The 13,421-nt window shown below is 39.4% G+C and overlaps 1 protein-coding gene across 3 annotated transcripts in view; it reads left to right on the top strand.

Annotated features, from left to right (window-relative positions):
- KIF1B (kinesin family member 1B) overlaps nucleotides 1-13,421 on the top strand; it is an 84,298-nt gene that overhangs the window by 52,543 nt on the left and 18,334 nt on the right. Inside the window, exons 21-29 of one of the 3 annotated variants that reach the window (XM_010011517.1) lie at nucleotides 1,499-1,592; nucleotides 2,360-2,508; nucleotides 3,116-3,294; nucleotides 4,296-4,433; nucleotides 5,189-5,437; nucleotides 10,521-10,639; nucleotides 12,271-12,365; nucleotides 12,495-12,624; nucleotides 12,984-13,143. In XM_010011517.1, coding sequence (XP_010009819.1) covers nucleotides 1,499-1,592; nucleotides 2,360-2,508; nucleotides 3,116-3,294; nucleotides 4,296-4,433; nucleotides 5,189-5,437; nucleotides 10,521-10,639; nucleotides 12,271-12,365; nucleotides 12,495-12,624; nucleotides 12,984-13,143 — 1,313 coding nt within the window. The remainder of the gene's footprint in view (nucleotides 1-1,498; nucleotides 1,593-2,359; nucleotides 2,509-3,115; nucleotides 3,295-4,295; nucleotides 4,434-5,188; nucleotides 5,438-10,520; nucleotides 10,640-12,270; nucleotides 12,366-12,494; nucleotides 12,625-12,983; nucleotides 13,144-13,421) is intronic. The other 2 variants (XM_010011518.1, XM_010011519.1) reach the window with 2 other exon arrangements.

The following is a 13,421-nucleotide window of genomic DNA, read 5'->3' on the forward strand; positions in this document are numbered from 1 at the left end:
AGGATGTATGTTTGTTTTGCTTGTAGTTCTTTTGCTGCTGGGCTAAGGTTTACCTACACTGTAAGTATGTGGCCATCTTGGAGTGAATGGAACAGACACAGATGCAGAAGGAGCAAACAAACTTTCAAGAGAAAATAAGAAAATTAAAACATAGCCCTCACACAAAGGCCGTATATCTTTAATAGTTCAGTTTTCTCTCCCTATAGGTCATGGGTATTAAATTCATGGTATATTGAAGATTCTGTACTTTTGAAGAGCACACCTACCATTTTTTAATGCTACCTCCAGGGAATAGAAACTTAAAGGAACATACTTCAGTTTATCTCATTTCCAAATACTGTCTAAAGGTCTTTCTGACTGAACTTGGGTTAAATTTGATGCAATCACATTGTGGCAGTGTGAAGAACTGTACTTACTGTATAGAAACAAGTAATGTAGCTGTTTAGGTGGAATGCTTAAACAGGATGGGAGGAAAATGTAAAGCATTCCTTCTATAGCTGTTAGACTTAGGAACGCATTACTGCAAACAGTGCATTGGAGAGGAATTTTAGGAATTGGCTCTGTGGAAGAGAGAAGGTTGGAGTACAAGATGAATGGCTTCAAGAATTCTCCTTAAGAAGTTGCAACTCTTGGATAAAAATCTTGAGAAGCCAGTTTAATTTGTGTAATAAATGCCAAAGGATTATCTTCGTATCTTCAATAAAATACAGCAGTGAGGTAGACTCTGAGACCAGGATCTGTTCTAAATATCCTGAATTTGTATTTGTTTTAGCACCAAATAATAAAACAGTCATTAGGTCTTAGTAGCATTTATTTCAAGGCAGAATTGTGCTGAATGAGAAGAAAATGCTCTTACACCAGAAGGTATTGTTGAAGCGCTCCTTGTGGGGAAACCTCTGCACAGACTTCTCTGCCCACTTGCCAGGGTGGTGGTATTTTTTTCATCTTCTGATATATTAAATACACATGTGAGAATGCTGCTTGCATTCCAAGAGGAAAATCTAATTGAAAACAATGTCTTTCCCCCAACTGAAATGACCTTTTTTGTATCAAAAGGCAAATCAGTGGTGCTGTTAGTCCTCCTGTTTGAGAAAATGCAGGTGAATAATCCTCCCCTTTTAAATTTATTTCTGTACTTTTCTCTATTTCTGCCTTTTTCCTGAAAGCAGCAAGCAGGTTCCCCCCAAAAAAATCCCTTTTTCCCAGTCTTCAGCAAAACATAAATCCTAAACCTTTTACCTTTTACAGATACTATGAGCATGTGTATCTGATGATTTTAAACAACACTGCTATGTTAATTGTATCGGCCTGGCTTCTCTCTTTTCAAGGACAGATTATACTAAAACAATAGGTGTTGGTATGTGATCTCTGAGCATTAATGAAAATATCTTTATGTATTTTTTCTGTCTCTGTCATTCCATCTGAGGTGTTAGTCTCTCTTAACTGTTCTCCTTGCTTTTGTCTGTCCTCCTACACGGTATCTCCTCTCTCCCCACAGGACTATGAGAGTAAGCTGCAGGCCCTACAGAAGCAGGTAGAGACAAGATCCTTGGCAGCTGAAACAACAGAGGAGGAAGAAGAGGAGGAAGAAGGTGAGTTTGAAGCTAAAAGTAATTTGGATTTATCCAAGCCTAAAGGAACAGTTGCTGTAGTATCTTTGCAATAGATAGAAAACTCACTTTGGAAAGCTGTGAAGTACTTCATAATTTCTTGATCTATAATCTTCACAGCATAAAGTTGTAAAATCCCTATTCGTAGAATAAATTCCACATACATAGTAGATACACATCCCCAAATTCAATAGATGCACAAAAAAGATTATTTTAACTATAAGCTTTGATTTGGTAGTCTTGAACTTGAAGGAATCTCTCTCTTGGCTCTCACAGAGTTCAGATGTCCTAAACCAAATAATGTTGTTGCCTTTGTTTCCTGGTTTTGATTTTGAAGTTTCTTTTTGCTCTTTGGTAGGAATTCTTGGAATTCATGTTGTGACATGTGTGTTTAACTCCATTTCTGACAGTAGTTAGAGTTTATTATTCCCATAATACTTGCTTTCATTCCACTGTTTCAGCATTTGGCTTCAAAAATTGTTAACTAATTGAAAATAATAAGAGTAGGATTTACTTTGTTTTCTCTGTTCCAAATCTCCTTACTTGATCATTATATCTCCACTGCTAGTGGTGAGGAATCTGGTTTTTCCTCACTGAATAATGAAAATGCAGGGCTTTGTTTTCTGTTCTTTCCTTCCAGAAAAGATGTTGAGAACTTGATGGTGCAGTCAGCAGTAGTACTAGATACTGCATGTGGTGGTTTAGAGAAGTCACAGTGCTTTATTTCTCTGTTTCTTTGCTCTTCCTAGTGCCCTGGACACGACATGAGTACGAACTTGCACAGTGGGCTTTCAGGAAGTGGAAATTCCATCAGTTTACTTCACTGAGGGACCAACTCTGGGGAAATGCAGTGTATCTGAAAGAAGCCAATGCCATCAGTGTAGAATTAAAGAAAAAGGTAGGGACATGCAGAGTAGCTTTTTGAATTTTCTGAGTCATCAGTTTTGACTGTATAATCTTGCTTCAAACACTTAGAGTTACTTGTAGTCTTTAAAGTTACATGTTTCTTGCTTATTAGTTTGGGCTTTGAAAGGGTTCAGAAAATCATGAGCCTCTGATTCAGGCTTCTGGCTCACTGAACATAGTCCCATGCAAATCTGGTTGATATATTCTCCTCTTCTTCATTTCCCTTGTGCTGTTCCTGTCAATATCATAAGCACATGTGCATATACGTCTCCCCAGGGCCCTGTCTTTTCCTTTCTGCTTTTGACTTCATGTGGTCGTTCATCTTCCCAAGAGAGGTGGGTGCTGCAGGATGTGCTAGCTCTATAGTTTTTCCAGACATCTGCCAGCTGTGACAAAGGCAAAATACTTGTATTAAGCTGAAAAATATGCTTTATGCCATTTTGAGCGGGGGGGAAAGTGATGTATAAAAAGCCCTGAATCTGTTCACAGAGATGTAAGTCAAACTGGCTTCATACGTTGCCTTAAATGAGGTGTCCGTCCCCTTTGTGGTGCTGATACCTGACTCTCAGAACTAAAGTAATATTTCCTTTTCTTTTCAGGTGCAGTTTCAGTTTGTGCTGCTGACAGACACCCTCTACTCACCCCTGCCACCAGAGCTTCTGCCCACTGAGCTGGAGAAGATCCGGGACAATAGGCCTTTCCCCCGTACAGTGGTAGCTGTGGAAGTACAGGATCTGAAGAATGGAGCAACGCATTACTGGTCCTTAGAAAAACTCAAGTATGTAGCTAATAGTGAAGAACAAAATTCCTTATATCCAAAGAGCTTCACTGAAAAATGTCACCCTTTGCTGTTCATTCTCTGTTGTACTTGTTTTTTCTCTGTCTTCCCAACTGCCAACTTTATAGACAGTGTGGTATGTTTTACATCCCAGCTTTCTCGATTCTTTAGACAAGTGCATTTGTTCTCCAGTATCTTACCTTGCCTCCACATTTAATTTTTGTCACTTAAGGTTAGACTTTATTTTTAAATCTAATAAGGCTCATCACAGCTCATCTGTGCATAATGGTTTTCATTCCTTTCACTGCAATAGTTTCCTGCTGCCTGTTTTTATAAAATCTAGCAGTGTAGAGCATAATTTAGAACAAGCTTAAATAAAGACTTTATTTCTATGGAAGATAACACAGATTCTGGCTGTAATCTGAATAATTTTCATCACATGTTTACAAATAGGCAAAAGACATTTGTCTTTTCCTAAATACTGACTGAAGAACTTGTTCTTCTACTAATGATTTCCAGATGAAGGATCTTGCAGTGGGAAACACTTGTTTTCTTCACTAAAATAAATAAATAACTAAAAGTCTGTAATGGAATCCATTCACTTTTGAATTAAAATGCCAACATTTCTGGAGTGGAATGCAAAAAACTGCCTAGGTTACTCAGCAACTTTGATGCAAAAAAGGAAGCAAAAAACTATGCAGGTATTGGATGTTTAAGAAGAATATTTAGAAGTTTGAATGAAATCTGAAATCTACATAAGCTTCTGCAGTGACCTTGCCTTGTGTTTAGCAGTTTTAGCTACAGAATTGTTCCCAGAATCCCTAATATGTCAGAGAATCACTACAATACCAAACTTTGGAGTATAGACTCCTCTGTTCTTTATTCTCTCTTTCCTATGTGTAATTAGGTATAGATGAAACCAGGGTAACCCCACTTAGTGTTCTCTGCCTTTTTTTTATTCACTCTCTATTAATTTTTAACTCCTGCTTTCTCCTACACAGGCAGAGGTTGGACCTGATGCGGGAGATGTATGACAGAGCTGGAGAGATGGCATCTAATACCCAGGAGGAGTGTGAAAGCACAATGACAGGCAGCGACCCCTTCTACGATCGCTTTCATTGGTTCAAGCTTGTTGGGAGGTACGTGACCATGATCTCAACTGCTGGTGCACTGGTAACTCTTGTCAGCTCAGGGTGAACTTTGCCTTTGAATGTGGTTATAAACTGTGTGGCCACTAGTTTTAGTTGTGTGTGGTGTCTTTCTGGGATTTCTGATAGACTTAAAATGTAGTAAAGAGCAGAAAATACTCTGTTCAGAGTGTTGCCAGTTCTGGTGTAACCTTGTAGAACCTGATTTGGTTGAACTCTTAGTAAGTTACAAGTTTATTTGTAGCTAAGCTCTATCTGAGGTCACTGGAGCAGAGCTGTGAGAATAATGAACAACACTGGAAACAGAGAGGAAAAGTGGTCCAGAGCCTTTCTTAATGTATGTGGTTCAAATAGCTTGGTCAAACCCTATGGACATATCTAATATTTGATGGGATTCTTTAATATTTCCTGATGTCAGATGCACCTTTACAGTATTTTTTATTTACAAAAATGCTACCTGTTGGAAATAAGAATTGTAGCTGTGTTAAATGGGTGTGCTCTCAATAACTGTATGTTCAGCCATGTATATACTCACTTTTCATTTGCTTTCTGCTCAGTTCAAGGATGCTCTCCTTCCCAACTTTGTTAGCAAGCCCTTCCTTTACATTTCATTGCAGTCCAGATGGTTTGAAGCCTTTGCTTGTTGTTCAGGTGGTCTCTGTGCTGCTGGCAGCAGACGGCTGTTAAATGAAGCATTCCTCTTTCCCCTCCCCCTGTTAATTGGTATTCCATTAACTGATATCTAGCTCCCCCATATTCCATGGCTGCGTGAATGAGCGTCTTGCTGATCGCACGCCCTCCCCCACTTTCTCCACGGCTGACTCCGACATCACTGAACTGGCTGATGAACAGCAGGATGAGATGGAGGACTTTGATGATGAGGCCTTTGTGGATGATACTGGCTCCGACGTTGGAACTGAGGAGGGATCAGACCTCTTCAATGATGGGCGCGACCCGTTTTACGACCGATCCCCTTGGTTCATTTTAGTGGGAAGGTTGGTGAGGTTACTGTGAGAATGGCCAAAAGGGACCAGCTCTTGCTGTACACTGCAGTGGCTTTGCCTTGTGCTGCACAGAATATCTGTCAAGCCAGCCAAAATATCTATATACATAAATTGGAATGGCCAGAGAATGAGTGTAGTTTAACATTCAGTTTTAAATTCCCATGTCAGAGGCCATGAAGACCTAAATAAGGAGAAAATAACCTTTAGATGTGACAATATGAGGAAATCTATTTCTAGAGAACTGTCACAACATAGAACAAACGTGGTTTTGCTTGTGTAGACTATTTGAGCATTATTTATAGAATGCTCTATTTAGCCATTGCAAGATCACTGAGCTACTGCTACTGTAGCATGTAGTTTTCTCCCATAGAAGAGAATTTCAGAGTATGGTGGAAAGTTTTGTTTAAGTCCAACCCAATAAATGCATTTTTTAAAAACTCATGTAACATCCTCTTTCTGAAGAGAAAAGATGGCACGAGGAGAAAGAAGAATGGTCCTTTCTGGATGAGGAAAAGAGTATTCTTTGAGATGATTTGGCTTCTCAGATGATGCGTGACTCTTGGTAGCAAGTATTACATAGTGAAAGGTCAAGCTGCATTAAAAAATGTGGTACTTTGCACTGTTTCTTCACAGATCATCTTGCACAAACATGTTATTCATGACAAGAAACATGTTATTTAGTGACTTTGTTCCCCTCTCTTCTGCTCCCACTCCCCCAGTTATGCCTTTTTGATCACTCTGTAAGCCAATCTACATGTTAAAACACTAAGGGAGGTGGTTACCACAGGTGTTGCATAAAACAGAGTGCAAGAGCTTGCCTTTTTCCTTTTCTGTGATGAAGCAGGGAAGACTTCATGGTCAGGAAGGCAGGTTCTTTTTGCAGTTTCCTCAAATGCAGGAAACTTCCTTGTATTATTTATGAAAATGAGGGACTGAGTTTGTCAGTCTTTTTACCAAGCTTTTAGATCAGTTTAGCTGTATTGTCTAACTTCATTCTTTGTAGTGGACCTATTTATAAGCTGTGATTGAAACTTGGAACTTCCTTGATCTAGTCTTTGAAACAAAAATTAGTTACTAATGTTGCAGGAAATTGCATTAATTCTCTTTGATCTCTGTGAATTTGTGCCCTTATGTGCAATGTCTGATAATGTGTTTTATAAAACTTAATCCTTTCAGATTAATCCGATCCACAAGAGTCAGTTTGGGAAAACCATCTTAACTGGCTTGGATGTGGTCATCACCTGCTCACAGCATATGTGTGCTGTTTGCAATGGCTGGGACTGCTTTCTGGTACCAGTGCTGGCATCCCAGCACACTCTCCTGTTGTGTGTGTCCTTTCAGAGTGGGACCTTCAGTGCTTGGGAAAAAGTTGAGCTATTCATCTTCATTTCACAAACTCTTCAGGAAGCACAACACAAGCTGAGCAAATAAGAGTGTACAATGGAAACAGTCGTGCTTCCTGGCAGTTACACAACTTGCTTCCCATTTCCATGTATTAAAAAGAGTACTGAGCTCTGTCTCTACAGCCAGACATACGAAGCTGCAGCAGTTAAGGGTGTTAGCCTAAACTGTGCAAACTGCACATAGTAAAGAACTTTACTTGGGCTGTAGATTGCACTGATGAGTGAAACTTCGTTTGTATTATCTCTGAGTAGACAGCAGATGTTGGTTTCTCTTCTGTTTCTGTTCTTGTTTTGGTCTTCTTTTGTGCTGATTCTGTCACAGAAAGCAGTTAGGCTGTTTAGCACCACTGAGTAGAAACTAATTTGATTCCTCAGTGTCTTACAGCATTAGAATTCTGCTTCTGAACAGTGTGACTTACAAATATCTGAGGGTATGTCCATCTACGTACATATTGTCTTGAGTACAAGGTAGCACTGAATTTATAACAAACCCCAAATCCCTTAACACTTTAAACTGTGGACTGGTTTGTATGTTGTGGAATGTGTAGGACAGAAATAAAATCGGTTTTAATATTTTTGGGGGGGTTATCAGCAATAATGAGTCCAGGTCATGAAGGAGAGAAGGAGGAGGAATTGCTCATGTAGTTATCCAACTCCTTGGGCATCTCTCTCTGTGCTGTGACTGTCTTATTTGTGCCTATCAAAGAGAAAGAGAACAAAGAGCTGGTCCCTTTAGCCATCTCTTCTGGCATGCTGGGCTATCTTTAAGGCTGATTCTATTTAGTGGTGTGACATAGCAAGCATTTGCTATGTTTTTAAGGGAGGTGGGAAAGGTCTATGGGTTATTTTATTTAAATCTTGATGTGTTTATTTAAAAAATCTCTGTCATCATTCTGAGTTCTGTTGGTTTTGTTTTGACTTTTTATTTTAAAGAAATTTGTGTTTGTTAAATTTAAGTTCTAGTTTTGTTGTGAGTATGCCATTTACCTCACCAATCTTTCTGCTAATACAGCTCCCCCTCTTTCAGTCTGCTGGGCTAAGGTGCAGGGGGACACTTGCAGATAGGATATTGGGGGAGTGGGAGTGCTCCCAGGTGTGGGAAGAGGAGGAGGAGAGCCTTAACATTTCATCCACTCCGAACTTGGTACTGTCTTGTGATGAAGCAGATGGAATGGCACAGGAAGGCAGGATTGCTGCATAAACCAGCTCTTTTCTCTGTACAGCAAATGTGCTCTTGCTCTCCATTCTGCAGAAGAGATCCAGCATTTTCGGCACCAAGCAGGAGGCTTAAAACTTTTTGCATGATGTGCTTTTTTTCCCTAAGTTGAACTGATTCCAGGTGGCTGGATGGAGGGAAGTTAAGGAAGATGAGAAATACTATTTTTTTCCCTTGGGATGGTCATTGAACTGATTTGACAAAATTGGAGTTGCCCACAAAGCTGAATGCTCTGTCTGTCCTGTGTTGAACAGCAGCTTTGGAACTTTAGCCATGCAAATAAATATCTATTTTCATTTTCCATGCAGTTAATGCTTTCCACTAGTTTGGCTTTGAAGTAGGAATACTTCCGTAATGACTGCCTCTTTTAATTAGTGAAGCTGTCTCATATGCATCAATGCAAAGCTACTTAGATTCCTTTCTGTTGGGGAAAAATGTCCGTTCTCCCTAGCTTGAAATGTGGTTTTCAAACTGCGTGTGTTTTCCGTGTTGAACACATAACTACATACCTTCCTGAGCTCCATCCCTGGTCCAGTTCAAGTGAAGGATCCCAGTTTGTTAGTGTGAGGGACTGTTTGCTTTCTGGTGGGAGGCTGCTTTCTCAAATGAGCACCACCTGCAATCGCAAAGCTAAAATTGAAAAGGTTTTCTTGAGGGAAAATTAAAAGAAAGAAATTAAACATTCAATTTTGTTACTTTAAATTTAGTCTCTTCTCCCTCCCTTCCCCTGCTTTATCGGTGCTTACCTCACTTTGGAGCAGACTGAAGAGGAATTAGATCCTAATCGTAGTCAAGTGTTACGTTGCAGTTGTTCTTTTGTTGTTGTTGTATGGTTTTGTTCTTTTTTTTTTTGTTTTGTTACTTTTATAGCCTTATTAATCATTCTCTTCTCTTTTGCATTTTGTCACCACTTTGGTTTTTAGTAGCATTGTTTTTGTCCCTTTGGTTCACAACTGACACCTGTTTGACTACCTTGTCATTTCAAGAGAATTCATTCATTCTGGGAACGGGCATGTGAACCCAAGGAGAAACACTCACCTTTTCTAGCTCTGGTCCTTAGCTGTGTGTCACAAGGAATTGAGTTTGGATCAGTCTTGCTGTGTTCACAGAACAAATTCCATAGCTGATGTCTCCAGGCGGAGGCAGTGAACATCTTCATTTCTCTCTCAGTCCTCTTCTGTCATGCAGGACTCGCCCTATGAATATTAAACAACAACAGTTATAAATCTGAGCAATTAACTATACTTAATAATAAAGACTAATAAAAAGGACTGCAAGAAGGAAACCTTAAACAAATGACTGGTGTTTAGTATAACTTAATATACATAAATTCATTAATTGCTTAGTCACTTTAAATGTAATAACTGGTCAAACTCTTGGGTAAACTTCTATGGATCTGAGCACTCTTCTGAACTCTGAAACAGCTCCCTTAAATCAAGCCTTTCATTTGTTCCCCTTGTTGAGAGACATACTGTACCTGGCCTGTTGGGCTTCTCAACATCTAAAGTTTTCTCATCACACTGCAGTGTGGTGTTCTAAGAACGTTGCAATTCGTTGCAGAAATGTTAAATAACTTCATAACATTAGTGTAACATTTAATTAAAACTCTGTACAATAAAATTTGTTAACTTACTGTTGCAAAACAGACCCTGCTTGATTATAACTTCAAAGGTTATGCTAGGATCATCCAGTACTGGGCCTAAATGGTGCTTTTCCTATTTTAATTGTAATTTCTAAATGATTGCTTGAGAGTTCTGTTGTGTCCTTTGGTTTTTATAAACAAGAAATAAATATAATACTCCTAAAGATATTTAGCTGTGGAGACCATCGGTCTTCCACTATCCATGCACCCAGTGAATCTTCCCAGAAACCTAAGAGATGACTTATGGTTTATTGAGGGTTTCTGATTACTCTCTGTATGGTGTTATCAAATGAACGTAGAGAAAACATTCAGTCAGTCTGTTTTGAAGGGTCTTTTTATATGTTCACTAAAATATTTGAGGCTGTGTGAACACAGCAGATCAATTCCCTTTTAATTAATCACTTCAAACCACTCACGGGGTGGAAAACTCAAACAATTCTTTATAATCAGTAGCTCCTAAGTAGACTTCTACCATCTTGCTAACGGGTCCATTTACAACTGTAGTACATCTAAAATTACCTTCTATCAAGCCATCATCTTCAATTGTGTCCTTCATACGTTCTGTAACTCACTAATATAAGCCCTGTGTCTCCCGTATACTCTCATTTAGAGCATTTTGTGGCTTCACTTAGTTTTGACACTGTTGCAGAGCCCTGTGTGGACAATATGGATACGTGGCCACAGTGCAGGTCTAATAGGTGGAGTAAAGTAGACTGAAGATTTGAATGTCCCATTAGCCAACCAAATACTGCAGTCTGGTTTTGCAGATGTTTGCCTAATGCTGTTTGTCTTTTCTTTCCTTCCTATTACCAGAGCATTTGTATACCTGAGCAATCTGCTGTACCCGGTGCCTCTTATTCACAGAGTAGCTGTTGTCAGTGAGAAAGGAGAAGTACGAGGATTTCTGCGGGTGGCAGTTCAAGCTATAGCAGGTGAGACACTCTGAGCTTTATGTTGCACCTCTTTGGTATGCTATGAACAGTTGCAGCTTTGAAAAAACAGGCAAACGAATCAAACCGTTCTCTTCTGTTCTCAAACCTGAATAATTTCAGTGTTGCAAAGAACTCTTGTTCTTTGTTATTAACTTGCTTTTGATTTTTTTCCATTGGTGTGAATCATATGGACCATGCATGAATGCATCTTGAAATAATGCTACTGATCAGAAGCTTTAAAAATGATGGTGTTGACCTCTGAAGTTTTTATCTGGCAATTAATACCACACTGCTTTTGAAGACAGTGAAAGGGCTGACTACTGTCAGTAAGTTAAAAGCTAAAAACCAAGTGGAGGTTTTCTTTCTGACACACAGTATAAGCACGGTATGAAGAGAAATTTGCACCAGTTTTCTATTTCATTGCCTCACTGAAACGTGTTGGGACTTAGAAGCTGCTTTAACGTACTGTTTAATCACCAAGAATTACCAACTTTTCAGAAGAGAAAGGTAGATACATGGGGATGGTAACTGCTCCATCCAGCTTTGCACTGCTGTTGTATGTGTGCCAGAGCTTAACTGCAGTCTGCTAGTCAGCAGCTAATGTATTACACTTTTCCAGTATGAGGTGAGCTAGTTGAGTTTTACTGTTGGCAGTTAGCCATGTCTTGTCCATACTTCCCATAATTTGTCCTTCTTAGCAGTGGCTAACTGCCAACATATCTGTATTCTTTAGGTAGGGTAGCCCTGGAAGTTTCACTCTCCATGGGAAGCTATAGTGAAATCTCAGACTCTGAAGAAGTGTAAGAATCACTCTGGCATGGACTAAACCAGCAAGTGAAATAAAATCTCTTTTAATGTGTACAGAAGTCTCATTTCTAGTTTGGTTTGGTCTCCTTAGCATTGACCAAGTGTTTCCAAATAAATACTCTATTTATTCATCCATATAAATAGAATACACCATCGCTAATAGAAATTTAACTGGGGACATCTCTTGAAAGAGGGCCTGGCATTATTTGGTCCCTAAGCAAAGCTTTGGAACACATTCTGAATCTTGGGATTTCTCCTGCAAACATGCATTTACTGTGGAAGGAATACCTGGTGTTCAAGCAGGCCTCATTGTTCCTCTCCACAAAGAGGAGGAGGTTAGATGGACAGATTATATAGACAGGATCACTTTTCAAACTTAGAGCATGCACTTGTAACACTTGCTACTGTTACTGCTTAGTTTATGGCTACAGAATTTTAGATGGCACTTTAAATCAATGTAAGTATACACTCCATGTTGGTCATTGCATTATGGTATGTTAATTTATCTCAGGTATAATAATCAGAATCATAAATAATCAAAATGAGTAGTAAGGTTGGTTTTGCATTCAGCATTCTCTAACGTTAAGTATATTCATTATGAAACTTGAGAGCTTGTCTTGTTTTCCCACACTTGAGTTCATGGTGGACAGACTTCTGCTGTGATTCTTCCCAGCACTTCCTCTAATCTGTTATTGCCTGACTGGGACCAGGCCTCTTCTGCTTTACAGACTGGTTTCCATTGTAATCAGAATTTCCATGTAGATAACTCTGAGGGTTTTTCCCCTCTCCTTCCCATCACTGTGTTTTCCTTTTCTGTTTTTCAGCTGATGAAGAAGCCCCAGATTATGGATCTGGCATTCGACAGTCTGGCACAGCTAAAATTTCATTTGACAATGAGTATTTTGATAAGGTAAAAGAAGTCTTAAAATTGACTTAGGTTTCCTTGAGTGAGTAGTTTGTGCTTCTAAATAAAGAATAAGTATTGTGACGGAAGAAAGGGATGTCAAAACCAGAGTCTGTTACATGCCACTTCATTTAATTTTTTCAGAGTGATTTTTCTTCAGTTGCAATGACTCGCTCTGGGCTGTCACTGGAAGAATTAAGAATTGTGGAAGGGCAAGGTCAGAATTCAGAGGTTACAACTCCTCCAGAGGAGATCAACAGAATGAATGAGCTAGGTAAGCAAGAAATATACAGTAGTTTTGGAGAACTGAAGGGAAATCTGGGACACTGTCAGTCAGTGACAGAAAGGAGTTCTGAGTATACCTGAAGAATATAATGGGTAGGGAGAGGTGTAACTGATGGGTTGTGCATGTGATACGTGCTGGAGTTACTCAAGTGAAGAACCGTGCAGAAACAACTGTTCCCAGGTATTTGGATCTTTTGATTGTCAGCAAATAATTTGGGCTTAAAAGCAAAACAAAAAAGTGTGTTCGGACTAAACTGTTCCTGAAGGAATATTTTAATAAAAGAAAGGGCAGAGTGGAGGAGAAAAAGAAAAAAGTGATTTCATGTGGGATGTTTGTGTCTCCCTAAGACTTGAAGTCAGCCACTCTGGATGGAAAAATGACTATGGAAGGATTCACTGAGGAAATTGGTGATCACTTGAAACTGGGCAATGTGTTCACCTTCCGTGTGACAGTGCTGCAGGCCAGCGGCATCCTGCCTGAATATGCAGATATTTTCTGCCAGTTCAAGTAAGAGTTTGTCCTTCTTTACATTGCCAAGTAATGGTTTGATAGAGAGTGCAAATAATAGTGGGCAGTGAGGGTCTGATGGAAAGCTTTTTGCATTGCTGGCAGTGTGGTGTAGCAGAGAAAAACACCTTGTCAGTTACTGGAATTCCTGTATGAGCAGTACCTGCTTTGTGTTAGGATGGTGTTAGGGAATAAAGCTTTGCAAAAAGGAATTATGAACCACAGTGGACTCTTCAGTGACTAGTTGTAGATATCTTAACTTTTTGCTTCATAATGGC

Source organism: Nestor notabilis, unplaced genomic scaffold, assembly GCF_000696875.1.
Source record: "Nestor notabilis isolate BGI_N333 unplaced genomic scaffold, ASM69687v1 scaffold5003, whole genome shotgun sequence".
Lineage (NCBI taxonomy): Eukaryota > Metazoa > Chordata > Aves > Psittaciformes > Psittacidae > Nestor > Nestor notabilis.